The following is a 26,773-nucleotide window of genomic DNA, read 5'->3' on the forward strand; positions in this document are numbered from 1 at the left end:
TGTTATGGAGTGACGTGAGGATCCATTTGCAAAGCTTCTTTCTTAAATGAGGTCGAAACAGGCAAGGGTCAGACAATGGCACACAGATATATTGAGGGCAAGAGAAGAGTAATCCAAAACGGACGTGGTAGATCGGCGGCAAATAGTTAGATGTTCCACAAGCAACGCAGTGGTCTGGACAAACTTTTAAAACAGTTCATCTTTTTAATTTATTTTGTAAAAATTTTCATTTTGTATTATTAATTGTTATATATATATGTACTGTATAAAGGGTGTTTTGCAAGTAATGTCACCTCTTTGTACGTAATGTTGATATTTTCTATCCTTTATCTTTGTTACTTTTACCTAGTAGAAATAATACGAAAAAAATAACTAACGTAATATTTTACGTTTTATGACACGAGGGCGCTAAAGTCCCCCACCCCCTTCCCCCCCAGCAATTTGCACTACATCAATCAGACATCAAAAATCCATATTTTGAGGGCCTCTGCCATTTGTTCATGTTTGTTTTACCAATGTACATCTGCCAATGTAAAATTTCATACATTTTAGAAAGTAAACCTTATGTGTGTGATATTTAGCAGTGAACAATAAATTAAATGTTAAATAAATTAGTAAATTAATAATACCTCAACCTGAATTTTGTGTTGAATTTTGTATTTTAAGCAAAATAACAACATATACAAATAAACCACAGTAAAATAATGACGAATAATTTCCACAATTTAACTAGTTTTAATTGTTTTTGAGTAATAATAATAATAATAATAATAAACACATCTTACACTATATTGAAAACACATGAACTACAAGTGACCATGCGCACGCACACACATTTCACTCTTCAAGACCTCCATCATCTGTAAAGCAATCCCAGCTACAGTAGCCAGAGTGGTCATCTGGAGTAAACCCCCAAAAACACTCCCTGTTGTCCATTTCCCTGGTGACCAGACCCACAGTCTTTGTGAAGCTGCACTGTAGACGACTGCACCTAGAGATGCTGTACGGCTTTCTGTACTTTTGATAGTGTCCCTTTGAATATCTTCACAGCACCTGTTCAGTATCAAAAAAAAAAAAAAAAAAAAAAAGAGATTTATATCTAATATTTTTATTATTCCAAATAAAGTAGCTATGTGGAGAAAAATTATAATTATATATAAGTGACCAACTTATTAAAGCCTGTTTATGAAAACAAGGTATAGATAAAGGTATTTTAGAAATGTCTAAGTTGCAGCACAATAAAAAAGTGTAAACAGTTTTTGTAATGAAGTGAGTTTTAGAATTCCAAACAAAGTGGACTATAATTTTGTCCAGCATTCCACAAATTTGTACAGAAACATGATCCAGTACCATTGCAGGATAGATGCCTTAGAAAGTAACAGTCATTGACAGGTCACGCTGTAACCAAGAATTTAATTTGTGTCAAATAGAGAGAATAAGAGGTTCAAAATTAAGCTTTGATCTCTTTTTCTGATCTTTACATATAATTATACCTACATGAGGAATTGGAAAAGAAACAACACCTTTCAGAGACTGGAAGATTTTGAGCTACTGGTAAAATAAAAAATTATATTACTCTTGAATTTTACAAATACTCAAAGACAAGATTGTGTTTCAGAAGACAGATTTTACAGCACAGTGTCAGCCACATATCACTCTAGTAATGCCCTATAGTGTGTGGAACAACACATTTGGATTGCACGCTGCTATTAAAATAAACAGACATCAAACAGAGAAGGTGAATTCGTTTCATATTGATTCTCTGAGGCAGTAACACAATCTTTTCGTAGAGAAGTAGAAAGCATTCTGTTTCTGAACGCTCCATTTCCTCTTTATTCTGTGTAGCTGTTAGGTGCTAAAAATGCACAAGAGAAAATGCAGCATTTCACACCAGAAGCTTCCTGCTTCTTAATTAAACTAGGCCTAGTGGTGCGTTGCCAAACCCTAGGATTGTTCATTTGTTAGCGTCTTCTAACTTTTAACATAAAACGTTTGATGAAAGTGAAAGTGTTTTTCTATGAGAGTGAATTATGTGCAGCTACACCTTAAAAGGAAATTAAAATGATTTCTATTTTTTTATCCACTTGCAGTTTTACCAAGGATATGCAAGTTTGTCACATTAATGTAGCCAAAACAAACAAACTAACTAAAAACAACAAACCAACACAGAATTTGTAATGGTTTTACTGTTTATAATGGGAGCTGAATCGGTTTTATTGGTTTTAATATTGGTTTTCTCTAGTGGTTCCATTTTTTCCATTTCCAATTTCCACAAAATTGTACCTTTTAAGAAGTACCACCCCAGTGACAGAGTTTACATGAAAACCTAGATCATTATAAAATGATGTTTTATAATATATGAGAAGCTTTGATTTTGATGGACTTTTCTTTTCTTTTCTTTTTTTTGACCCACTGACATCCGTCTTTCTTTAATGTCTGAGAGTGAATCCACAAATACATCCTTCTTATAATAACAGCTGCTATATACTGTATTAAATGGAGGGATCCAAGCCATATCAAAAGAGTATAATAGAGATTTTGGAGAGAGGCTAAAATCATCACATTCTAGAAACCACCTAAACACCTATATTATTCATAACTACTGAAATAAATGATTTTTTCCACAACATTCTAATTTATTGAGATGCACCTGTATGTTTTAAGCCTGGCTCACACATATAGGATTTTTAGCTCGATTTAGTCCCAATTTCCCCCTCCTGAGAATTGGAGCAAACATCTTTTCAAAACACCTCGATCTGTCCCAATGTTCAGGGTGGATTATTTGGTATAATGTGAGGCGTTCACCGATCGGATCTTGCACCTCCCGATCTGCTTGCACACAAATCGGGGCAGCCCCTTTATTATCAGACATGTTTGATATTTAAAATTTAAATCAGGATAATGATGGCTAGGATGAATGTGGGACACTGCCTAATTTTGGACACTTAAGGTTTCTTGTTTGTAGCTCCACCATAAATACATGAATTCCAGTTACTACCCAAAGGTTAGTGACATAGAGTTTTGACAAACTTGATATTGAAAAGTAGAAATTGATTTTAAACAAAACAATCCTGCTACTTTTTGGCCTAATGTGCTTATTAAATGTTTGTCCATCATAAAATAGTATAACTTTGCATGTATAAACTATGTATTTCATATTTTAATCAAATTTCCTAGTGTCCCACTTTAAGAAATATGGTTTCGAAAAGTGTGACAGTATGATTAGCCTGGGCCATGGTTTGTGGGGCAAAATTATTATTTTCAAGGTTTAGGTGTTGTTATGAAATGCTGTTACTGTAGATGGGATTATAGATGATAATGGTGGTGTCTTAACATGCAAAGGACTGCTTGTTTTCAGAGATTTAATGAGTTAACCTCAGTAGGTTGTATTTATTCAGGTAGTTCTCAAGGTTTATGCAGGCTAGCTGTTAGAGGTTTTCAAAAAGACAGTTATGGTTGATTGTGTTTGTTTAGTAAAAAAGAAAGAATTAGGCAAATTGGTCTTAAATGTTTTTGACAGCAGTTCACTGCATGTTCATGAATTCTGAATCAGGGTTGATCTAGCCAAGGTTGATCTAAGTTAAACTTAACTTAACCTAAAGACTCAAATGTGGTTGTATATTTTGCCTTCAAATAGGCCTATATGTTATGCCTGCTGTGGTTGTATGTGTTTGTTGAACTAGAGAACAGTAAAGAATTATGTCTACTGTACATAGCAGGTCTATGAAAATAGTTGCTTGATGTCTTAATAAGTGTTATTTATTATAATTTTAATTATTTTATCCATCCATAACCAAGAGAAATACTAACTTTTAAGATTTGGCTATTCTACATGAAAGGTGATTTTGACCTTTTATCATAGACTTATTAGTGTCCCACATTAGGAACACATCTGTCCCACATTAGGAAGCTGCAGATGTTCTCAAACAACTTGCACTAAGAGCACTAATATGTCTATCATTTCTTTTATGAATGTGTTCTCTGCAGTTTCTCTTTTGATTTTTTTAGGACACATCCTAGGGTTTTTGAAATGGTTTTAGGTGTGGATTAAATTTTTTTGGCCACACATCTCAATATGTCACATATATCTGAAATGCAAAAAATGTCCCACATTAGGGCAAATCACCCAGTATGATTACGTCAGTACTTTTTCAGCCAATGCACATAACAGCCAATGTACAGCTTTGTTGGATGGTGGAGATAGAGGAAACTGTTTCTTGACATTTTGAAGTAACACGAGAGAATGAGAAGCGCTGGAGTGAAATCGCCTCAGTTTTAAATGCACTGGGTGAGTGCAGAAAGCTACTAACATGCTAAAAAAAAATCACATGCTAAAAAAAAATCAGTGACGATCTGCTGCATGAGATCACGGAGCTCCCTCTGGCATGATAATCTTAATGATATCTTGCAGTTTGTGATGTGGCACGATGTTCAAATCTTGTAGTAGGTGCATGTTTAATATTTGAGGGAAGATAATCTGCCAAGATTCTCCTTATGTGTGTCCTGCAACCAGATTTCAAAATCAGTTATCTGATTTTAAAACTCCTGTAGTGTGAGCTCGGCTTAAGACTCATTTATACTGAGAGAATTTGTTTTTTTTTAAGTGTGATAAGCACTACATTAATTGATATGTTAGCATTGTATATAATACTTAAAAACATTATTATTAATAGAAAATATAACTAATTCATATACTGGAAAACCCGCTTTTGTCAGTTTGTAATTCAAAGGTATAATGATGCAGATTTTGCATTACATGACCACAACAGATCAATCACTATTTTTGAAATATACAATACATTTTTATAAAACATTTAAAATACATTCTCATTGTCTGCCAAGAATCAGCCAAGATGGAAAATTACATATTATTATGAATGATCTCCATCAGAAGACAACTATAGATATTCCCTTTTATTATAAAAAGACATGTTAAAGTCCACAAAACACAAAAATCCAACTACACATTAATTTAAATTCACAGAAAACTGCTTTTGAATCAGCTTGTGTAAAATGAAATATAATTATATATATATAACAAATATAATTTGTTGAAATATAATTCAACAAATCAAATATTATCATTTATTTTAATAAAAGCATGATAAATAGTTGCTCTACAGAAATAATTATGAATTATGACTTTCCCCATTAAATACTGAAAAAGATGCAGTATTTATACTGTAGTGCTTAGAGTCTTTGCTGTAGCTGCTGTTGTTCTGCTGTTCACTTTCGCAATATGGCTGTTCACCCAGCTGTTGTCTGGATCTAAACAGAACTCCCTTCCAGCAGCTGTTCGAAACCTGGACCGAAATAAAACATCAAAACAACTTCTAAGTAAGAGATTTCACTAAACAGACTCATTCAGTTTGGCTCCGAAAATCTCTAGAGGACACTTACACAATAGCTGATCTGGGACAGTTGCTTCCGGTCAAAATGTCAAAAAGTTTACTGCTAAAATGCTGACAGGATTAATAGACTGAATTAAACACTGTCAAATGTTTCCTGAAATGAAATGCATTGAGTGGTCATTGCATTGAAGTACATAATGTCAAATCACTACCCACCACTTGAAGTCAGCTGAATAGAGCAGAACAGCACCAGCAGCAACAGAGACATCAGGATCCTAATTCTTCAGAGTATCTGCTCACACAAAATCTGGTCTAGAAATGTGTGCTGAATGATTTGCTTGGTCCCTGTTATATAGTGAGGGAGAGAGAAGTTCTTGGAGCAGACATTCACAGAACTTGAAGCAACACTGAGTGAGGATCACATCTGTTCCCTTTTTTGTTTTGTCTGTTACTACTTTTTTTATTGTATGAAATAATGTTTTTCCTAAAAAAAAAAAAAAAAAAACTACCATTTTGCTAGACATAAAATAGGGAGTTTGGTTATATAATTTGATAATATACGTAGTTTGGTAGTATAATTTGGTATATAATTATATATATTCAAATAATAATATAATTAATGCAAACACAAATTAATCAAATTAGTCATATTCAGAATGAAAAGGAACTGCATAAAGACATCCCAATCAGCTGCTTGAACTTTTATTCCGAAGGCACCCATTCACTACATAGTATACACTGGTAAGCAAGTGATGTAATTATGTAAAAATTATGTAAAAATTCAAGAAATAAACTCATACATTGGATAAGCTGGGGGGGGGGGGGGGGGGCATCCAATGTGTGAGTTTATTTCTTGAATTTTAGTATTACATCACATCATTTTAAAATAAAAGCAGCCGATTGGGATGTTTTTATCAGCTATTTAGACACTCATTCTGATGGCACCCATTTACTGCAGAGGATCCCGTGGTGAGAAAGCGATGTAATGCTAAATTTCTCCAAATATGTTGTGATGAGCAAACAAACCATTTACATCTTGCATGATGTGAGGATTTTGAGCAAAATTTCATTTTTGAGTGAACAGTTTCTTTAAAACATTGCCATGGTCATGGTCTTAACTTAAGAGGAATAGGATCTTGAACATTCTGAAATTTATTTTCCCTCTTTTAATAAAAGCTCTTTTTTATGTGACTTTTTTTTCTGCTGAGAAGACATTTCAGAGCATGCACAGAATAGCCTGCTGACTATAAGAGATATTTCTCCAACAGATATTCAAGTAAATGCATTACTGAGGATCAACATATGGTGAAATCACTGACTTAAACCATTTCTTTTTATCATCCATTTCTACTTCTGTTTTATTTCTCCTCAGTTTTTTAAGGAAGGATACAACTGATGTTTCCTTCAAGTTATCCTACTCCGCATTAACTCTCACAGGGTCAAATTCTATATTCGAGAAAGAGAGATGTAAGGCCTTGTCTCAGATATTCATGGAATTACAATGTGATCTTATGAGAATGTATATGTATTTTCATAAAATGTTTCTATAGTTCTGACGTATTTACAGCATCTAAACATACAATACTGACTTATTGACAACACCTAAAACATGACGTATGAATAACTTTACAGACTTACAAATGAATCCTTATGAATGTTCAGTTGTCATGCCAATGGCTTTGTTTTCATCTGCATTTAACAGCCTATATGAAATTTATTAATTTACTTTATATGAAATGAGAACATTTGGTTTTGTTCTCTGTGAGTTCTGTTGCTTGTTTCGAAGAATGCATAATGTACACTTAGGCTACACTTTAAACTCTTAAAATGAATAACCTTTCTGCAATCATTTAACCCATTAACACTGACATTATTCGTTTTAAACTTGACCTTCCTCCACTGCTTTATCTCAAATATTAGTATTTTTGGCCACAACAGTTTTTCTTTTTCTTCATTTACAGTACAGACCAAAAGTTTGGACACACCTTCTCATTCAAAGAGTTTTCTTTATTTTCATGACTATGAAAATTGTAGATTCACACTGAAGGCATCAAGGGCTATTTGACCAAGAAGGAGAGTGATGGGGTGCTGCGCCAGATGACCTGGCCTCCACAGTCACCGGACCTGAACCCAATCGAAATGGTTTAGTGGTGAGCTGGACCGCAGACAGAAGGCAAAACGGCCAACAAGTGCTAAGCATCTCTCGGGGAACTCCTTCAAGACTGTTGGAAGACCATTTCAGGTGACTACCTCTTGAAGCTCATCAAGAGAATGCCAAGAGTGTGCAAAGCAGTAATCAAAGCAAAAGGTGGCTACTTGAAGAACCTAGAATATGACATCTTTTTAGTTGTTTCACACTTTTTTGTTATGTATATAATTCCATATATAATTCCATATGTGTTAATTCATAGTTTTGATGCCTTCAGTGTGAATCTACAATTTTCCTATTCATGAAAATAAAGAAAACTCTTTGAATGAGAAGGTGTGTCCAAACTTTTGGTCTGTATATTTTGCAGCCCTTATGAAAATTAACCATGTCTTTATTATAGTAGAAGTGTAGTATGATGATGCTTTTAGGCATACTGATTACCATTATAACCATAGTTTTACTACAAATGCTTTGATTATATGGTTATAATGGCATTTACTACAAATACAATGGTAAAACTATGGTTAGTGTTGCAAACTATAGTAGGTTCAACAATAGTAACCATAGTTTTGGTTTTATTTGTAGTAAAACCATGGTTAATTTTTGTAAGGGAGACCACTTCTCACCACTTTTCACCATTTGTATTGCATCACATTTGTATTGTAATGTGCTGCAACAGACAGACTGAACATTTTGCTCTAGACTGGCCTTGATTGTCTCATTTAAGCGTGAGTTTTAAGCACTGTACATGAAATGTTTCTTTAAAGTAATCGGTTTTCTTCACTTTTAGTGTGTAACTGTCTTTTTGAAACATTTACAGGAAACAGATTATTCTTCTGCACAATCTGACTTTGCTGCAGCCTGAAATTGAACTACTGATTTCATCTGGTCGGAGGAGAACTGGCCTCCAACTGAGCCTGGTTTCTCCCAAGGGTTTTTCTCCATTCTGTCACTAATGGAGTTTTGGTTGCTTGCTGCTGTCGCCTCTGGCTTGCTTAGTTGGGGTCACTTCATTTACAGTGATATCATTGATTTGATTGCAAATGATTGCACAGATACTATTTAAACTGAACTGATGTGATGACATCACTGAATTCAATGATGAACTGCCTTTAATTGTCATTTTGCATTATTGACACACTGTTTTCCTAATTAATGTTGTTCAGTTGCTTCGACGCAATCTTTTTTTGTTTGAAGCACTATATAAACAAAGGTGATTTGACTTGACTTGGCTTTTTTATTAATTGGTCAGCAACCACTGGGTAGCACACAACGCATACTACAAATCAGGATCACAACAGAAAAGCCAGTAATAATAGCAACAATAATATAAACAAAAGTAACAAAAACATATCAAAAGAAAAAAGAGAGAGAGAAAACACATACAGAATATTCACCATAACACATAATGGGCGAAAACAAAAACAACCATGTCCAATTTATATCAGCATATTTTTATAACTAACTAAACAAGTAGGGATATGTAGATTTATATTCAATTTTTCATATATTATTGGTACCATGCTGGGATCTTCATCAACCCCCATAGATCTCTATGGTTCTTCCCACATTCTGTTAAATAATGTACCCATTGTCACAATCATGGACTGCCGTTCTCCTGTTTCTTTTGAGTTTTTTTTCCTTATTTGGTAATTTTCCTTTTCTTGTTAGGTTAATTGATTACTCTACACCTGTTTCTGTTCTTTTAATTACTTTCCTTGTTTTATAAACCATTTCTGTTTAGTTATGGTTGTCGTTTGTTGAAGTATCATAGCGTGAAGTATAGTTAAATATTGTATTTTTCTCCACCCTTGTGAATATAAGGTATTTTATCATAAATTGCCTTTCCCTATACAGGTGCTTCTCAACAAATTAGAATGTCAAGCAAAAGTTATTTTATTTCAGTAAATCAACTCAAATTGTGAAACTCATGTATTAAATAAATTAAATGCACACAAACTGAAGTAGTTTAAGTCTTTGGTTCTTTTAATTGGGATGATTTTGGCTCCGATTTAACAAAAACCCACCAATTCACAGTTCATCTCAATAAATTAGAATATGACATGCCAATCAGCTAATCAACTCAAAACACCTTCAAATGTTTTCTGAGCCTTCAAAATGGTCTCTGACAATCATTGACACCCTTCACAAAAAGTGTAAGTCACAAAAATTAATTCCCAATAAGTTGGATGTTCACAGAGTGCTGTATCCAAGCATGTTAACAGAAAGTTGAGTGGAACGAAAACGTGTGGAAGAAACAGATGCACAACCAACCGAGAGAACCGCAGTCTTATGAGGGTTGTCAAGCAAACTGGATTCAAGAATTTTAGAGAACTTCACAAGGAATGCACTGAGGCTGGGGTCAAGGCATCAAGAGCCACCACACACAGAAGTGTCAAGGAATTTGGCTACAAAATTCCTCTTGTTAAGCCACACCTGAACTTCATACAATGTCAGAGTTGTCTTACCTGGGCTAAGGAGAAGAAGAAATTGACTTTTACCATTGGTCCAAAGTCAAAGGGAAGTCATGGCCTGGTGGTTAGAGAGTTTGACTCCTAACCCTTAGGTTGTGTGTTTGAGTCTTGGGCCGACAATACCATGACTTAGGTGCCCTTGAGCAAGGCACTGAACCCCCAATTGCTCCCTGGGTGCCGCAGCATAAATGGCTGCCCACTGCTTTGTGTGTATTTTCACTGCTGTGTGTGTGCACTTTGGATGGGTTAAATGCAGATCACGAATTCTGAGTATGAGTCATAATACTTGGCTGCATTTCACGTCATTCTTTTTTCACTCACTTTTTTTTCAGATGATAGCAAGTTTTGTAATTCATTTGGAAACCAAAGTCCTAAAGTCTGGAGGAAGGGTGAAGAAGCTCATAAGCCAAGTTTGTACAGTCTGTAATTATTTGGGGTGCAATGTTATCTGCTGGTGTTGATCCATTGTGTTTTTTTGAAAACCAGTGTCACTGCACCCGATTACCAAGAAATCTTGGAGCACTTCATGCTTCCTTCTGCTGACCAGCTTTTTGAAGATGCTGATTTCATTTTTTTTAAAGCCAAGGCCACTGTCAAAGAAACCTGGGCTTCCATACCACCTCAGCAGAGCCACAAACTGATCACCTCCATGCCATGACTAATTGAGGCAGTAATTAAAAGCAAAAGGAGCCCCTACCAAGTATTGAGTACATGTAGAGTAAATAAACATACTTTTCAACAAATTAACTTTTCCTCGACATTATAATTTATTGAGAAGCCCCTGTATAAGGGAGGGCTATCTCCAACCAATTTATTCATAATGCCTTTCCTTGCCAGCATCAACAACGGATGAAAAATGTCTTTATTTTCCTGTTAAAGAGGCGACAAAATGCAGAGAAAATGGATAATAAGGGAAGCTTTTACTGTAATTTTAAAAACGTTTGAAATTTGTTTGAAAAAATGTCCACCTTCTTACATTCCCACAGACAATGGAACAAAGTACCAAGGGAATATTTACACTTCATACAGTTAGGTGACTTCTGTTTGATAAATTTGCTATATTTAATATGGTGACAGATAATCTTGATGTACTATATAAAACTGCAAGTTTACTGCAAACAGAAATGGTAACAGAGAGTTTAAGAATGTTTTCCCATGAAACATCATACCCAATGTTTTTACTCCAAGATTTTTGGAGATCAATAAGCTTGTTATGCCTATGCTCAAGACACGGAGTAAAATTTAGAGACAATTTTTTTAGTGTTTGAACAAAGAAAAAATCCCCCCCCCCCCAAAAAAAAATTATTTCTGATGTAGAGTCCACCATAACACTAAGATAATGTTACGAAGTGACAGAGACGTGATGATCCATTTGCAAAGCTTTTTTCTTAAACTAGGTCAAAACAGTCAAGGGTCAGACAATGGCACAGAGGTATATTGAGGGCAAGAGAAGAGTAATCCATAGGAGGGGTAATTTGACAACATGAGCAATAGTCCAGGGGAGGTGCAACACAGTCCAAAACAGCAAGCAAAAGCTCATTCCAAAACAGGCTATAAACTTCAGGGTAGGCAGAGATCAGAAAAAAATAGATAAAAGGGAAGTATCAAGACACAAGTAAAAGACTAAGAACAAGGCTAAACTAGATTCAGGAATCTAGAATGGCTCAGTAAATTAGCTGTCACAAGATGAGCGATAAACACTAAAGTCAAGTCTGCTTTATTGTCAATCCTTCCACATGTACAGTACTTACATACAGAAAATCTAAATTGTGTTGCTCTCAGACCCTCGGTGCATACAGGTAACTAACAGTGGAGCCTACCAATATAGATCAAATATAAAATATAGATACAACTATACAATAAGGGCATGTAGAAAGGAAATATAATAAAAATAAAGTTTAATAAAGCAGCGCAAGGCACGTGGCAGATAGAGTGCAAACCAGTGAAATTAACAAACAGTGCCAATAAAAAGATTTTTAGTACAAAAAAAGCTTATTCCGTCTGATTAAAGTGACAAAGTGCTCAAGAGCAGTTATTTTATTTAAACTGACTAATGAGGTGGTAGAATGAGGTCAGTTCCATGATGAATGAGGGTATGGAAACTGATGGCAGCAAACTGAAGAAGCTGTATGATGGGTGAGTGGTATCTCCTGCAATGCAGAGGGCTTTAAGGGTGAGATGGGTTCCATAAATGTCCTGGAGGGAGGGGATAGAGACACCAATGATCTTCTCAGCTGCTGTCACTATGTGTTGCAGAGTCTTCTGGCATGACACTTTACAGGCACCATACCACACAGTGATGCAGCTCGTCAGGATGCTCTCAATGGTGCCTCTGTAGAAGGTGTACATAATAGGGGGTAGGGCTCTGGCTCTCCTCAGTTTATGGAGGAAGTAGAGACACTGCTGTAATTTCTTGGCCAGTTCTGCGGTGTACACACACAGGAACTAGGTGCTTCTCACTCTCTCCACAGTCGCAACGTTGATGTTCAGAGGAGGATGCTGAGTGTGAACTCTCCTGAAGTCATCTCCTTCATCTTCTCCACGTTCAGAGAGAGATTGTTGTCACTGCACCATCCAGCCAGGCGGCTCACCTTGCTCCTGTAGTTTGTCTCATCCTTATTGCTAATGAGACCCACCACAGTCGTGTCATCCGCAAACTTAATGAAGAGGTTGGAGTTGTGTGACCGTGTACAGTCATGGGTCAGCAGAGTGAAGAGGAGGGGGGTCAGCACACACCCTTGGGGGGCCCCAGTGTTCAGTGTGATGGTGCTGGATGTGTTGCTGCTGACCCGTACGGCCTGATGTCTTCCAGTCAGAAAGTCCAACAGCCAGTGGCACAGTGAAGTGTTGAGCCCCAGCTGGACCAGTTTGTAAATGAGCTGTTGAGGTATGATTGTGTTGAATGCTGAACTGAAGTCTATGAACACCATTCTGATGGATGAGTCCTTTTTGTCTATATGTGTGACTGCTGAGTGGACGGCAGTGGCGATGGCATCATCGGTCGAGCGGTTGGACCGATATGCAAATTGGAAAGGGTCCGGGGGGGGGGGGGGAGGGGGTTTGGGGGCATGACTTGCCATACAAAGCACTTCATGAGGATGGGAGTCAGTGCAACAGGACGGTAGTCATTGAAGCAGGATGGAGATGGCTTCTTCGGGACTGGAATAATGGTGGTAGCTTTGAAACATGTGGGAACAACAGCTTGACTAAGTGAGATGTTGAAAATGTCTGTGAAGACATCAGTGAGTTCTGCTGCACAGTCTCTCAGTACATGCCCAGGAATGTTGTCAGGACCCGGAGCTTTGCGTGCATTGATCCTGCTGGTCACCGGGAGGAGGTTGAGTCTTCTGTGCAGTGGTGCTGTTTTGTTTCTTAAAGCAAGCGAAGAAGGTGTTCAGCTCGTTCAGCAGAGAGATGTTGCTGTCACGGGTCTGCAGTGGGGGGGTTGTAGTCTGTAACAGATTGCCACAGGCTCCGAGTGTCTCTGCTTTTGCTGAATTAATGGGCTATCCTCCTGGAGTACTGTCTCTTAGCCTCTCTGATGCCACAGGACAGGTTGGCCCTAGCTGTTCTCAGGTCCACCTCATCTCCAGATCTGAAGGCAGCGTTCTGAGCCTTCAGGAGTCTGTAGCCCTCCCCTGTCATCCATTTGAAGGCTCCTCTCTGTGTAGTGTAAACAACCATCACCATCTTGGATAATCATCCAAGCAATACTCAACATTACTCAACCATTAATGGTGGTGTAAGATAGAGTGTGTTATTGGTAGCATCTGTGTGAGACTGGTTTCAGGTGAACTTGTGATTAGTGCAATGGAGCATGGGAAAGTAGTCCAGGGTGATGTGTAACAGAGCAGTGCGAGAGTCCATGTGGACAGCTGGTGACCTCTGGTGGTGAGTAACGAAAGTTTATAGACCTAAGTCTTTTTGCACAATATGAAAGTGATACATAATATTATTAAATGTCATGAATTCACGTTTGTAGAATAGACCATATATGTAATGTACACCAGCTTGCTTCAATGAGAAAAAAATACGCTCACATTTTAGGACACAAACCAGATGTTTTTACCAGTGAGGAAAGAACATACAAGGGTTATTTATAATGAAGGTATCTTTTAATAACAGACAAAGCTTGCAAAGTTGCAAATATAAGAGAAAAAAAATCTTCAATTCAGAAGAAACTGAGATCTTATCATCTAAGAGATTTACTAATTCAGAAGTGCCACATAAGTCCATTTCTATTTAACCATCAAGAGGTTTATAAGTCCAGTTCATAATTATTTCTGCTTGTATTGCCCATGCTTACAATTTAAAGTTTGACATTGCCCATCCACCTTGTTACCTGTTGTAAAACATCCAATTTAATCTTAGATTTCCTGCCTGCCCATATACATTTTGATATTACTTTTATTATACATACATCTATATTAATATATTATACGTAATATATTACATAATATATTATACATTTATATTAATTTCAGATAATTTAAAGAAATTGAAGAAAGGACATGGAAAGAATATATATGATTGTGGGAAGGATAATCATTTTAATTACATTTATCGTTCCTAAGAAAGAAACAGGAAGAGTAGACCAGCGTGTCAAATATTTCTTAACCTGTACTATCAAAGGTTTTATATTTGATGGATATAGTGATAATTTCTGTGGTCTCTCAGCCCATGCTGTCAACAAATCATTTAATAAAGTCCTAATGTGCTTTCTTTGAGTAAGTACATCTTCTGATTTTGAGATATAATACTGCCCTTGTAAACTGGATATTTGCTTTTCTAATTGAAGTTGTTTATCTATTCCATCCTTAGTCTTTTTAAGAAATTATCATACCCCCAAAAAAGCTTTGTAGGCATCCCATAACCCTCTGGTATCAGTTTCTATGATTTTAGGGTATCATACATAAAATCAAAAGGCTTTATTTTACAGAAATAAGAAGATTCTTTTCATAACATGAATCACAAATCAAACTAGAAACTGCACAAGAGTAACTGAGGGTGATTTATCCAAGGTAGGATTAAGAAACAATTAAAGTCACCACCCAAAATAATATCATTACAATATAAATTTGGCAATCTACTGAATACTTGTACAAAAATTTCTCATTAAGATTTTTAGGGCGGTGTAGCAGTTCTTTTGTCCACTATATCAACATGGCTGCGCACCCAGGAAGTCTCTGGATTTATACAGAACTCTCTCCCTGCAATTGTCTTAAACCTGAGAAAAAAAAGAACATAAATTAAGTCTAACACTTCAGAAGATTATTTCATGGAGGTTCACTTTGAAAATGAAACAATAGATGATACTCACACAATAGCGTGTCTGCGACAGCTGCTGCTGGTCCAATAGTAAGACACCACTCGTTTCACAGGAACCTTTATATTACTGAACTCTCCACAGCAAATAGATTGTGCTGCTCCAATTGATAAGACAGCTGAAATAAGCAGATATCCAAAATATCACAAACCTATTTTCAGGCAAAAATGCAAAGAAAAACGTTTTTAAGAAAATGTCAAACTGTTATATCTATATTTTGAAATCACCAAATGCAACAAATGAAACTAAACCTGTCATAAATATTCTGAAAAGAACACATTTGTTCTAAATTCAAAATGGAAAAGAGCTCTCACCGCTTGAAGTCACCTGCACAGAGCAGAAGATCACCACGAACAGCAAACACATCAGGCTTCTCATTCTTCAAGATGTTTCTTCACACTGACAGAAAGAATCTGTAGAAGTTCTGTAGAGCTTGAAGATCTCAGAGCTGTTGTGTCCAGAATAACGTCTGAGCATCCTCTTATATACACAGTCAGAGACATATTCCTCATAAACACATTCATGTAAATCCATTTCTAAGTATCAACATTGCAGAATGAGAGCTGTTTTTGGCTCTACCTTTTTCTCATCCTTTTTCTGCTTTCTACTCATGTAAGAGAGTTGAAGGTACTTTTCTTTCAGTTTACTGAAAATATGCTTGAGGAAAACAACACACAGCTTCCTTTTTTTTCAGGCCTGTCATGTTCAGGGCTAAATCTGATGATTTACACAATTCACCATTTTATTCTTGTATAAAAATATACTCTGAATAGACAATATGTGGCTATTGTACTTTGAGATATTACACTAATATTACCACACAAATACCTTCAACAACCTTCTACAGCTTCCCAAATACACAATTTAAAAAAAAAAAGTTACTTCTTAAAGCTACTTCTTTGGCTATGATTTGGATATCAATAAAATAAAATAAACACATTTTAAGCTTGAAAAGGTTGTCTGAGCACCTTTGTGTGATTATGAGTGATCCAGTGTGTCTTTCTGAGAAGGTGCAAAACTGAATCTGGCAGTTTGTGACAAAAAGCAAGAATCTTTAGCATGGTTTTATTATCATTTATCATCTACTTTAATACTATATCATCTATAACACACCTACAATACTGACTGAGATATTTAAAACAAATGCTTTGTTTAATAATAACTAACATTTTAACAACTGTAATATACATGCAATAGAGAATAAAAACATTAGGCTACGACATTATGATAATTTTATCATTTATATTTCATGAAAACAACTGAACCAATCACATAAATAATTCTGTAAACAAATTATTTTATATGTACATTGGGAATAACAAAAGGATTAAATATACAATATGAAATGCACAGTTCAAATAAACAGTGTTGCTTCTTTAAGACCGTTGTTCTTTTGTCCACTTTATCAATATGAGTCTTCACAGTCTGAAGGGGAAGTTGTGGCCTAGTGGTTAGAGAGTTTGACTCCTAACCCTAGGGTTGTGGGTTTCAATCTTGGGCCAATATCACCACTTAGGTGCCCTTGAGCAAGGCATCAAACCCCCAACTGCTCCACGGGCGCCACAGCATAAATGGCTTCCCATTGCTCTGGGTGTGTGTTCACAGTGTATGTGTGTGTGTGTTCACTGCTCAGTGTGTGTGCACTTTGGATGGGTTAAATGCAGAGCATGAATTCTGAGTATGGGTCACCATACTTGGCTGAATGTCACGTCCCTTTCACTTTTCACTTTCACCTAGGAACTCTTTCTCTGATTTTGTCTGAAACCTGATGGGAAAGACACTGAAATAAGATTTTGTTTAAAGTGTTTTAATGGAGTAGAGATTGGCTTTGCAATTTGAAAATGATATAATGTTGATGACATTCACACAATAACGTGTCTGGGACAGCTGCTGCTGTCAGTTCTGTAATAAGACTTCACTTGATTCAGAGGAATCTTCACATTACTGAACTATACACAACAGTTTGCCACATCAGGTGCAAAGGGAGCTGAAATATGCAGAAATAAGACCTAAGTTATTATCATGACCAAGACAGATTAAATACTGTTTCTCCTGAAATTTAACATTTACACAAATTTAACTGTGTTCATGTTAAAGGTGTTTAAGGAAGCAAATATCACCATCAGAAGACACCTTTAGAAAATAACTTTTTTTTTTAAAATAAAATAATAACACTACAATGCAACCTCATATTTGTATAGACAAACACAAAAAACATTTTTTATGCAGCTGGTATGAAGAGAAAGATAATTTAAACAAAATAAATGTTAATTATAAAATATATATTCTAGAATAATAAAAGTAGAATAAACCTCCCTATCCCTAAATACTGTATAAATTTATAGATAATTTCCCCTTTCATTTCTATGGTCTGTCATGACTTGGTTGCAGAGATGAACATGATGAAGAAGCTTTTAGACTAATAAGAATAAGTAACCTATAAGATAATGCACCGTATAAAGTCTATAGAGCCTGTTTTTACAAGAAAGAAGTCAGAAGAAGTCTGTTTTAACACATTCAAAACTTTTCCTAATGTTCACTGCTTTTTGTATTGTGTCACATTTGTGTCTCTTTATTATAAAGCACTGTAAATTTATTGATGTTTACTTTCTAGTATGAAAATGAAATAATAGTTAAGATGACACTCACACAATAGCGCGTCTGGCACAGATGCTGCTGGTCTTGTAGTAAGACACCACTTTATTCACAGGAATCTTCTTATTACTGAACACTCCACAACAGTTTGAGTTTGCCACTTCAATTGCCAGGTTAGCTGAAATATGAAAATATGTGAAATATGAAATATCTGTATTCATGCAAAAAGATTATAAGCTGTTATAACAATATTTTTTAATCACCAAATGCAACAAATGCAACTAAAACTTCCATAAATATTCTGAAAACAATACATTTTATCTTAATTCAAAATGGAAAAGAGCACTCACCGCTTGAAGTCATCTGCACAGAGCAGAAGATCACCAGGAACAGCAAACACATCAGGCTTCTCATTCTTCAAGATGTTTCTTCACAATGACAGAAAGAATAATGTCTGAATAATGTCTGAGCATCATCTTATATACACAGTCAGACATATTCCTCCTAAAGACATTCATGTAAATCCATTTTTTAGCTCTTTCTTTCTGTCATCTTTGTTCTGCTTTGTCATTAATGTGAAAATGTGCCTAGTACATTTCTTTCAGATTCACTGAAAATGTGCTTCAGCAAAACAACACACAGCTTCCTCTTTTCAGGCCTGTCAAGTTCAGCATTCAATGAACTAAATCTGAAAATTTGAATGATGAATTTTGAATTCCGCTGTCAATATCAGGTGCTAAACCTTCACCACTTATTCACATATAAATCTGGTTAAGGTGTTTAATTAAAACACTAAACATAAGATGTTGGACCAAAAACCCCTTGCTCTAAGAAAACAAAACCACTTCTTGTTTCTAGTGACACTTGTTGGTCTAACAGAGAAGTGAGAATAATTCAGCCACCAGTTAAACTAATTCACAGAAATAAAATATGCAAATGTAATAATAAGAAAAAGGTCACTTTTCATTTGCAGTTAGTGACAAAAATATTGGGATCTACTTAAGGGTTTTCTGAATCTGACTAAAATGAGAATTTGTCTTTTAACCCTAATGGCACATAAAATTTTAGATTAACTGAAATCATACCAGTCTGGTTTTTACAGTACAGATCTAGATGTATCTGTGTGCCTGTGGACCACTATGAAGTAGTATTAGAGATAGTTTGGATTTAAGGGGTGCTTTTGGCATTTTTCAGACTTGGGGAAAGTCTTGTGCACTAGTTCCGGTGGTATACACAAGTTTTCAAGAGGCCAAGTGTGAGTATTTCAGCCCCTCTAGCTCAGCATGTAATGGTTCACAGGTCTGTGGATTCCTGTTCTGTTGTTTTTTGTGTGTGTATCTTTGCTGTCACCTGTGTTGCTGGGCAACTCACGAGCGCTGATTAGTGATCAGCTGCAGCTGCGGCTCGTCAGCACTGCTATTTTATGTCTCTGTGTTTGTTTGTTCATTTTTGGATTGTTCTGTTGGCTCACGCTGTGTTCCTTGCAGTTCTCTGCTTTTTGTCTTCTGGGATCCAGTCCCTCGGTTCGGAGTGGATGTTTATTTCATCTTGGAGTTCCTGCATCTTTTCGGAGTGGATGTTTATCTGTCAGTGTGTTCCTCTTTGGATTGTGTTCGGAGATCTGCCCATTGTAGTCCCTGTGCTGCCAAGGACCAGCTGCACCAAGACTTTCCTGACCAATCATGTTGTACATTCTCTTTGTGTCACGGCTTACGCTGCTGGAAGGAACACGGAGCCGAGGGATAAACGAAACAAGGATTTATTAAATCAAACATAAGCAAGGCAAGTAGCAAATAACAGGTGGCAAGTAGCAAGTAACAGGTAACAAGTGACAAGTGACAAATGGACAAGTGGACAAGTGGACAAGTAGACGAGTAACGAGTTGACAAGAAACTAGGAACGAGTAGACCCGACAAAACAGAACTGAAAGGACAAGGCATTTATACAAGGGATAATAGGCAAAACACAGGTGGATGGAATGACTCAATTAACAGGGACATGGAACACATGCGGAAAAGACTAGACACACCTGGGAACTAATCAAACCACATAGAGACAGAAACTGGGTCACAGGGGCAAAAACACACAAAATGAGTCCAGGTGTGTGACAGTACTCCCCCCTCCCGGTAGGTGCGTCCTCGCACCGTAGAAACAACAAAGGGAGGCCAGCAGACAGGGACCACAGAGGAAGGAGCCAGGGAGGAGATGACGGAGGGAGGAGCCAGGGAGGAGACAGGAAGGATCTGAAGCAGGAGGCACCCAGCAGGACCCAGGCCACAGCCATAACGGCCCAAGGTGGGGCCGACGGTGGAAGGAGCCATGGAGGAGGAATGGTCACCGACTCCAGGGACTCGACCCACGGCAACAGAGCAAGTGGAGGAGGAGCCCGAGGCGGAGACGGAGAGCCGAAGAGCCAGGGTGACCGGGAGGAGCCGGAGGTCCTAGGCGGAACTGATGGCTCTGGTGACTGACGCGGCGATGTGGATCCGGAAGGCCGCGGTGAGGCCAGAGTGACCGAGGACTGAGGTGTAGCCGAGGGGATGAAGGAGCCTGACGGAGCCGGAGGGACGGAGGGATGAGGCGAAGCCGGAGGAGTGGAGTCCCGAGGCATAGGATGGACGACGCCAGACCAAGGCGGAGCCGGAGGGACGAGGGAGCCAGGAAGAGCCTGCGGACTGCCGGGCCACGGCGGAGAGGAAGGAGCTAGGAGCCATGGTGGAGCCGACGGGTCAACGGGCCGAGGCGGAGTCCAGGCCTCAGAGGCTGGAGGCAGAGGTGAGGGAGACGCCGACCAAGGCGTCGCTGGAGGATGGCGGTCCCGCTGAGCTCGCACCACAATGATGGTAGACTGAGGGCGAGCAGAGGGGCAGCCAGACGACAGCGGAGGAGGAGGCAGGAGTGGGTGGGAGGGTGGGAATTTTGGAGGAGCAGGCATTGGAGGGGCTGGAGCCCTTCCTGGGCTTAACGGAGGATCAGGAGCCCGTCCTGGGTTTAACGGAGGATCAGGAGCCCGTCCTGGGCTTAACGGGGGTTCAGGAGCCCGTCCTGGGCTTAACGGGGGTTCAGGAGCCCGTCCTGGGCTTAACGGGGGTTCAGGAGCCCGTCCTCGGCTTAACGGGGGATCAGGAGCCCGTCCTGGGCTTAAAGGAGGATCAGGAGCCCGTCCTGGGCTTAACGGAAGATCAGGAGCCCGTCCTGGGCTTAATGGAAGATCAGGAGCCCGTCCTGGGCTTACCGGGGGAACAGGAGCCCGTCCTGAGCTTAACGGGGGAACAGGAGCCCGTCCTGGGCTTAACGGGGGAACAGGAGCCCGTCCTGGGCTTAACGGGGGAACAGGAGCCAGTCCTAGGCTTAACAGAGGATCAGGAGCCCGTCCTGGGCTTACAGGAGGATCAGGAGCCCGTCCTGGGCTTAACGGAAGATCAGGAGCCCTTCCTGGGCTTAACGGAAGATCAGGGGCCCGTCCTGGGCTTAACGGAGGATCAGGGGCCCGTCCTGGGCTTAACGGAGGATCAGGAGCCCGTCCTGGGCTTAACGGAAGATCAGGAGCCCGTCCTGGGCTTAACGGGAGAACAGGAGCCCGTCCTGGGCTTAACGGGGGAACAGGAGCCCGTCCTGGGCTTAACGGGGGAACAGGAGCCCGTCCTGGGCTTAACAGAGGATCAGGAGCCCGTCCTGGGCTTACAGGAGGATCAGGAGCCCGTCCTGGGCTTAACGGAAGATCAGGAGCCCTTCCTGGGCTTAACAGAGGATCTGGCATAGGTGAATTGGAAACCCCCTCATTTTGACCCATTTGGCGCTCCACATTTTGCTCCCTCGTGGTGGGCAGTGTCGCCGGCTCTCGCACCTGGTCTGACGGGTTGCTCTCTGGCTCTCCGTCATCGGTGGGCTCGGGCTTATGCCTCGTACTGTGGGGAGATTGTAGGCTGGGCTCTGGGTCCAGAGTGGACCTGGCGAGATCCTCCATTGGGCCGACCGTGAGAGGTGACCCATTTCTCACCAGATTCCACTCTATGAATGCGGCGAAATCCTCCCGAGGACCATCTTCGGGTGACAACGCTCTGCACCTGGAGTTCAGGCTGGCGTGATAAAAGGTGCAGAGCGCGTGGTCCGGGTAGCTGGTGGCATTAGCTTTCAAGAGAAACCGTCTGGTATGGTCCTCGAGAGACAGTCCCTCCTGCTCCAGCAGGAGGAGGAGGTATTCGGGGCGATAGAGGGGATCCATGACACACTACGGAAAGAAAAAGACTGTGAAAAAACGGAAAAAAAATGGAGGGAAAACACGCAGTTTTTTTTTACTTTTTGGTCGGGTCTTCTGTCACGGCTTACGCTGCTGGAAGGAACACGGAGCCGAGGGATAAACGAAACAAGGATTTATTAAATCAAACATAAGCAAGGCAAGTAGCAAATAACAGGTGGCAAGTGGCAAGTAGCAAGTAACAGGTAACAAGTGACAAGTGACAAATGGACAAGTGGACAAGTGGACAAGTGGACAAGTGGACGAGTTGACAAGAAACTAGGAACGAGTTGACAAGAAACTAGGAACGAGTAGACCCGACAAAACAGAACTGAAAGGACAAGGCATTTATACAAGGGATAATAGGCAAAACACAGGTGGATGGAATGACTCAATTAACAAGGACATGGAACACATGCGGAAAAGACTAGACACACCTGGGAACTAATCAAACCACATAGAGACAGAAACTGGGTCACAGGGGCAAAAACACACAAAATGAGTCCAGGTGTGTGACACTTTGAGAGTTTTGTCCAAAATAAAGGAATTATTCACTTGCAATTTAATCTTGAGTTATCTGTCCTGACACAGCATAGATGTGTATTTTTTATTTAATATGACAAATGATTGAAGTATCTACCTTTAATATTGACTTCTAAATAATAATAATAAAAAAAGAATCAAAACCTATATAGTAGAGGATAAAAATTTTAATTTTATCATTTATATTTTATGGGATATCTTAACCCAAACACATAAAATATTTCAGTAAAAATGTCCAGTACACTTCAGAACACATTGAGAGTTGTTTTAAGATTTTTTTTTTCCTCATCCTATTTATGTTTTGCCGCTCATGTGAAAATGCGGCAACTTTTCTTTCAGATTTAAAAAATGAAAATATGCTTCAGAAAAGCAACAAAAACTTTATACTTTTTTTGGATCTTATGTTCAGTAATAAATGTGAATTTCAAATACAGATTGCATATATTCATGTACTTGCTGTATTCATTTTTTCATTAGTAATAAAGGACTCATTTAAATGTTTTATATGGTGTGTATTTCAAGAAAATGAATGGAAGTATTATATTATGATGTGTACACATCATGACCAAGACAGATTAAATGCTGTTTCTCCTGAAATTCAACATTTACACAAATTTAACTGTGTTTATGTTAAATGTGTTTAAGGAAGCAAATATCACCATCAGAAGACACCTTTAGAAAATAACTTAAAAAAAAAAAAAACACTACAATGCAACCTCATATTTGTATAGACAAACACTTTTTTTTTTTTGATACAGCTGGTATGAAGAGAAAGATCACTTAAACAAAAATAAATAATTATTATAAAATATATATTCTAGAGTAATAAAAGTACAATAAACTTCCCTATAGAAATTGAAGAATGAGTAAAGCCTTTTCCCATTAAATACTGTATAAATTTATAGATAATTTCCCCTTTCATTTCTATGGTCTGTCATGACTTGGTTGCAGAGATGAACATGATGAAGAAGATATGAGATAATAAGAATAATAAACCTATAAGATAATGAACCATATAAAGTCTATAGAGACCGCTTTTACAAGAAAGAAGTCAGCAGAGTTATTGTGAATGAAATAAATTGTGCTGCATCATGAGTGTAAAAAAAAAAAAAACTTTTCTGACATTCATAACTTTTCCTAATTTTCACTTATTTTTGTATTGTGTCACATTTGCGTCTCTTTATTGTAAAGCACTGTAAAGTATATTTTGGTTCAGATCAGTTTTGCTAATCTCACTTTTGAGGAGGAATTTTAAGAGCTCAACATGAAAATTGCATCAGAGCAACAAACCAGGTGTCTTCACTTAGCATTTGATCCATATTAGATTGCAATAAAATGATTTATTAATGAACAGGTGACTGAACAAACACACATAAAATGTAATCAATTAAATTTATAATAATTTATTTATTTGATTTTTTTTGGTTTCATGTTTATTTACTAAACGTTTTGTATCACACCTCATAAATAAAATTAAAGTAAGTTTAAATACAATCTAAATAAAGAATAAATACTAAATCTATAAAAGGAAAAAAAATGACGATAAATTTCATTAATTTATATTTTATTAGAAAAGCTGGATTTATTTAAATACATTATTTGGAGAGTATATATTCATATACAGATCAGAAATATGGTTGTATATACATTATGAAATACAGAGATCAAATAGAAACCGTGTAGCTTCTTTTAAACTGTAAGGCTCTGTGTCTTTTCTGTAGTAGCAGTTGTCAATGCAGCAGAAGCTGATTCTGTAGCAGATGTTTTTGTAGCATTTGTTGTTGTTGTAGCATTAGATTCTGTAACAGTTGTTTTTGTAGCATTAGATTCTGTAACAGTTGTTCTTTTGTCCACTTGATCAATATGACTCTTCACCCAGGCAGTCTTTGGATCAATGCAGAACTCTCTCCCTGAAATTGTCTTAAACCTGAAGGAAAAAATATAAACATGATTTAAGTCAAAGACTTCAGAAGAGTTTCTTATTGATGTTTACTTTCTAGTTTGAAAATGAAATAATAGTTAAGATGACACTCACACAATAGCGCGTCTGGCACAGATGCTGCTGGTCCAATAGTAAGACACCACTTTATTCACAGGAACCTTCACTTTACTGAACTCTCCACAACAGTTTGAGTTTGTCGCTTCAATTGCCGGGTTAGCTGAAATATGAAAATATGTGAAATATGAAATATCTGTATTCATGCAAAAAGATTATAAACTGTTATAACAATATTTTTAAATCACCAAATGCAACAAATGCAACTAAAACTTCCATAAATATTCTGAAAACAATACATTTAATCTTAATTCAAAATGGAAAAGAGCACTCACCGCTTGAAGTCATCTGCACAGAGCAGAAGATCACCAGGAACAGCAAACACATCAGGCTTCTCATTCTTCGAGATGTTTCTTCACACTGACAGAAAGAATCTGTAGAAGTTCTGTAGAGCTTGAAGATCTCAGAGCTGTTGTGTCCAGAATAACATCTGAGCATCCTCTTATATACACAGTCAGAGACATATTCCTACTAAAGACATTCATGTAAATCCATTTCCGAGTATCAACACTGCAGACTGAGAACTGTTTTTAGCTCTTCCTTTCTGTCATCTTTGTTCTGCTTTGTCATTAATATAAAAATGTGCCTTTTTTTCAGATTGACTGAAAATGTGCTTCAGCAAAACAACACACAGCTTCTTCTTTTCAGGCCTGTCAAGTTCAGCATTCAATGAACTAAATCTGAAAATTTGAATGATGAATTTTGAATTCCGCTGTCAATATCAGGTGCTAAACCTTCACCACTTATTCACATATAAATCTGGTTAAGGTGTTTAATTAAAACACTAAACATAAGATGTTGGACCAAAAACCCCTTGCTCTAAGAAAACAAAACCACTTCTTGTTTCTAGTGACACTTATTGGTCTAACAGAGAAGTGAGAATAATTCAGCCAACAGTTAAACTAATTCACAGAAATAAAATATGCAAATGTAATAATAAGAAAAAGGTCACTTTTCATTTGCAGTTAGTGACAAAAATATTGGAATCTACTTAAGGGTTTTCTGAATCTGACTAAAATGAGAATTTGTCTTCTAACCCTAATGGCACATAAAAATTTTAGATTAACTGAAATCATACCAGTCTGGTTTTTACAGTACAGATCTAGATGTATATGTGTGCCTGTGGACCACTATGAAGTAGTATTAGAGATAGTTTGGATTTAAGGGGTGCTTTTGGCATTTTTCAGACTTGGGAAAGTCTTGTGCACTAGTTCCGGTGGTATACACAAGTTTTCAAAAGGCCAAGTGTGAGTATTTCAGCCCCTCTAGCTCAGCATGTAATGGTTCACAGGTCTGTGGATTCCTGTTCTGTTGTTTTTTGTGTGTGTGTCTTTGCTGTCACCTGTGTTGCTGGGCAACTCACGAGCGCTGATTAACGATCAGCTGCAGCTGCGGCTTGTCAGCACTGCTATTTTATATCTCTGTGTTTGTTTGTTTATTGTTGGATTGTTCTGTTGGCTCACGCTGTGTTCCTTGCAGTTCTCTTACGAGAGCTCTCTCGTACTGCGTCTTAGCTAAGACGCTACGGGAAAAGTCTCTTTTCACGAAATACTGAAGCAAAAAATTATCCTTAATTTTGTATTTTTGTAAAGCGCATTTGCAGCAGTACACAGCCATAGGCGAGACGGCTCGTTCGCTCATTGGCTTGTTCTGCGGCAACTGCACAGCCTATCGAGCGCGGGCTGATGCAACATCAGACCAATAAGGGCGCTTCGCGCCCTTCTTGCCACTTCCCGCCGAAACGGGTGTGGCCCAACCTATAAAAGGAGCTCGAAAAGGCTGACTCACCTGATTTTTCATCTCTTCAGCGAAGCTCACGCATCGCTGGATCACGGAGGAAGCAAGCGCCGTCTGAGAAAGCACATCAGCAGGACGAGCCATTCTGAAGCTGCTGGCATCGCCGCCTTCCACTGCCGTTCCTGCTGCGCTATCCGGCGCCTATATCCTTTCAATCCTGTTATATCCAAGCTGTTCTTTATGTGTGTGTGTGTGTTCGCCCTGCGACACACACTCGTAAAAGAGCTCGCGTCTTTTTTAAGATG

The 26,773-nt window shown here is 38.1% G+C and overlaps 1 protein-coding gene across 4 annotated transcripts; it reads right to left on the reverse strand.

Annotated features, from left to right (window-relative positions):
• Positions 1-14,887: 14,887 nt before the first annotated feature.
• Positions 14,888-25,281, reverse strand: LOC132125115 (monocyte chemotactic protein 1B-like). Of its 4 annotated transcripts, none has more exons than XM_059536344.1 (3): positions 25,007-25,281; positions 24,711-24,834; positions 14,888-15,201 (listed from the first exon to the last, which is right to left on the reverse strand). In XM_059536344.1, the coding sequence occupies exons 1-3, from the start codon at positions 25,167-25,169 to the stop codon at positions 15,099-15,101; spliced, it is 390 nt and encodes a 129-aa protein (XP_059392327.1). In that variant the 5' UTR covers positions 25,170-25,281; the 3' UTR covers positions 14,888-15,098. The 4 variants fall into 4 exon arrangements, with proteins under 4 accessions (XP_059392327.1, XP_059392329.1, XP_059392328.1 ...); XM_059536346.1 differs by lacking the exons at positions 24,711-24,834; positions 25,007-25,281 and adding exons at positions 15,295-15,418; positions 18,246-18,344; XM_059536345.1 differs by lacking the exons at positions 24,711-24,834; positions 25,007-25,281 and adding exons at positions 17,950-18,073; positions 18,246-18,344.
• Positions 25,282-26,773: the final 1,492 nt, after the last annotated feature.

The sequence above is a fragment of the Carassius carassius genome, chromosome 43, assembly GCF_963082965.1.
Source record: "Carassius carassius chromosome 43, fCarCar2.1, whole genome shotgun sequence".
Taxonomy (NCBI): Eukaryota; Metazoa; Chordata; class Actinopteri; order Cypriniformes; family Cyprinidae; genus Carassius; species Carassius carassius.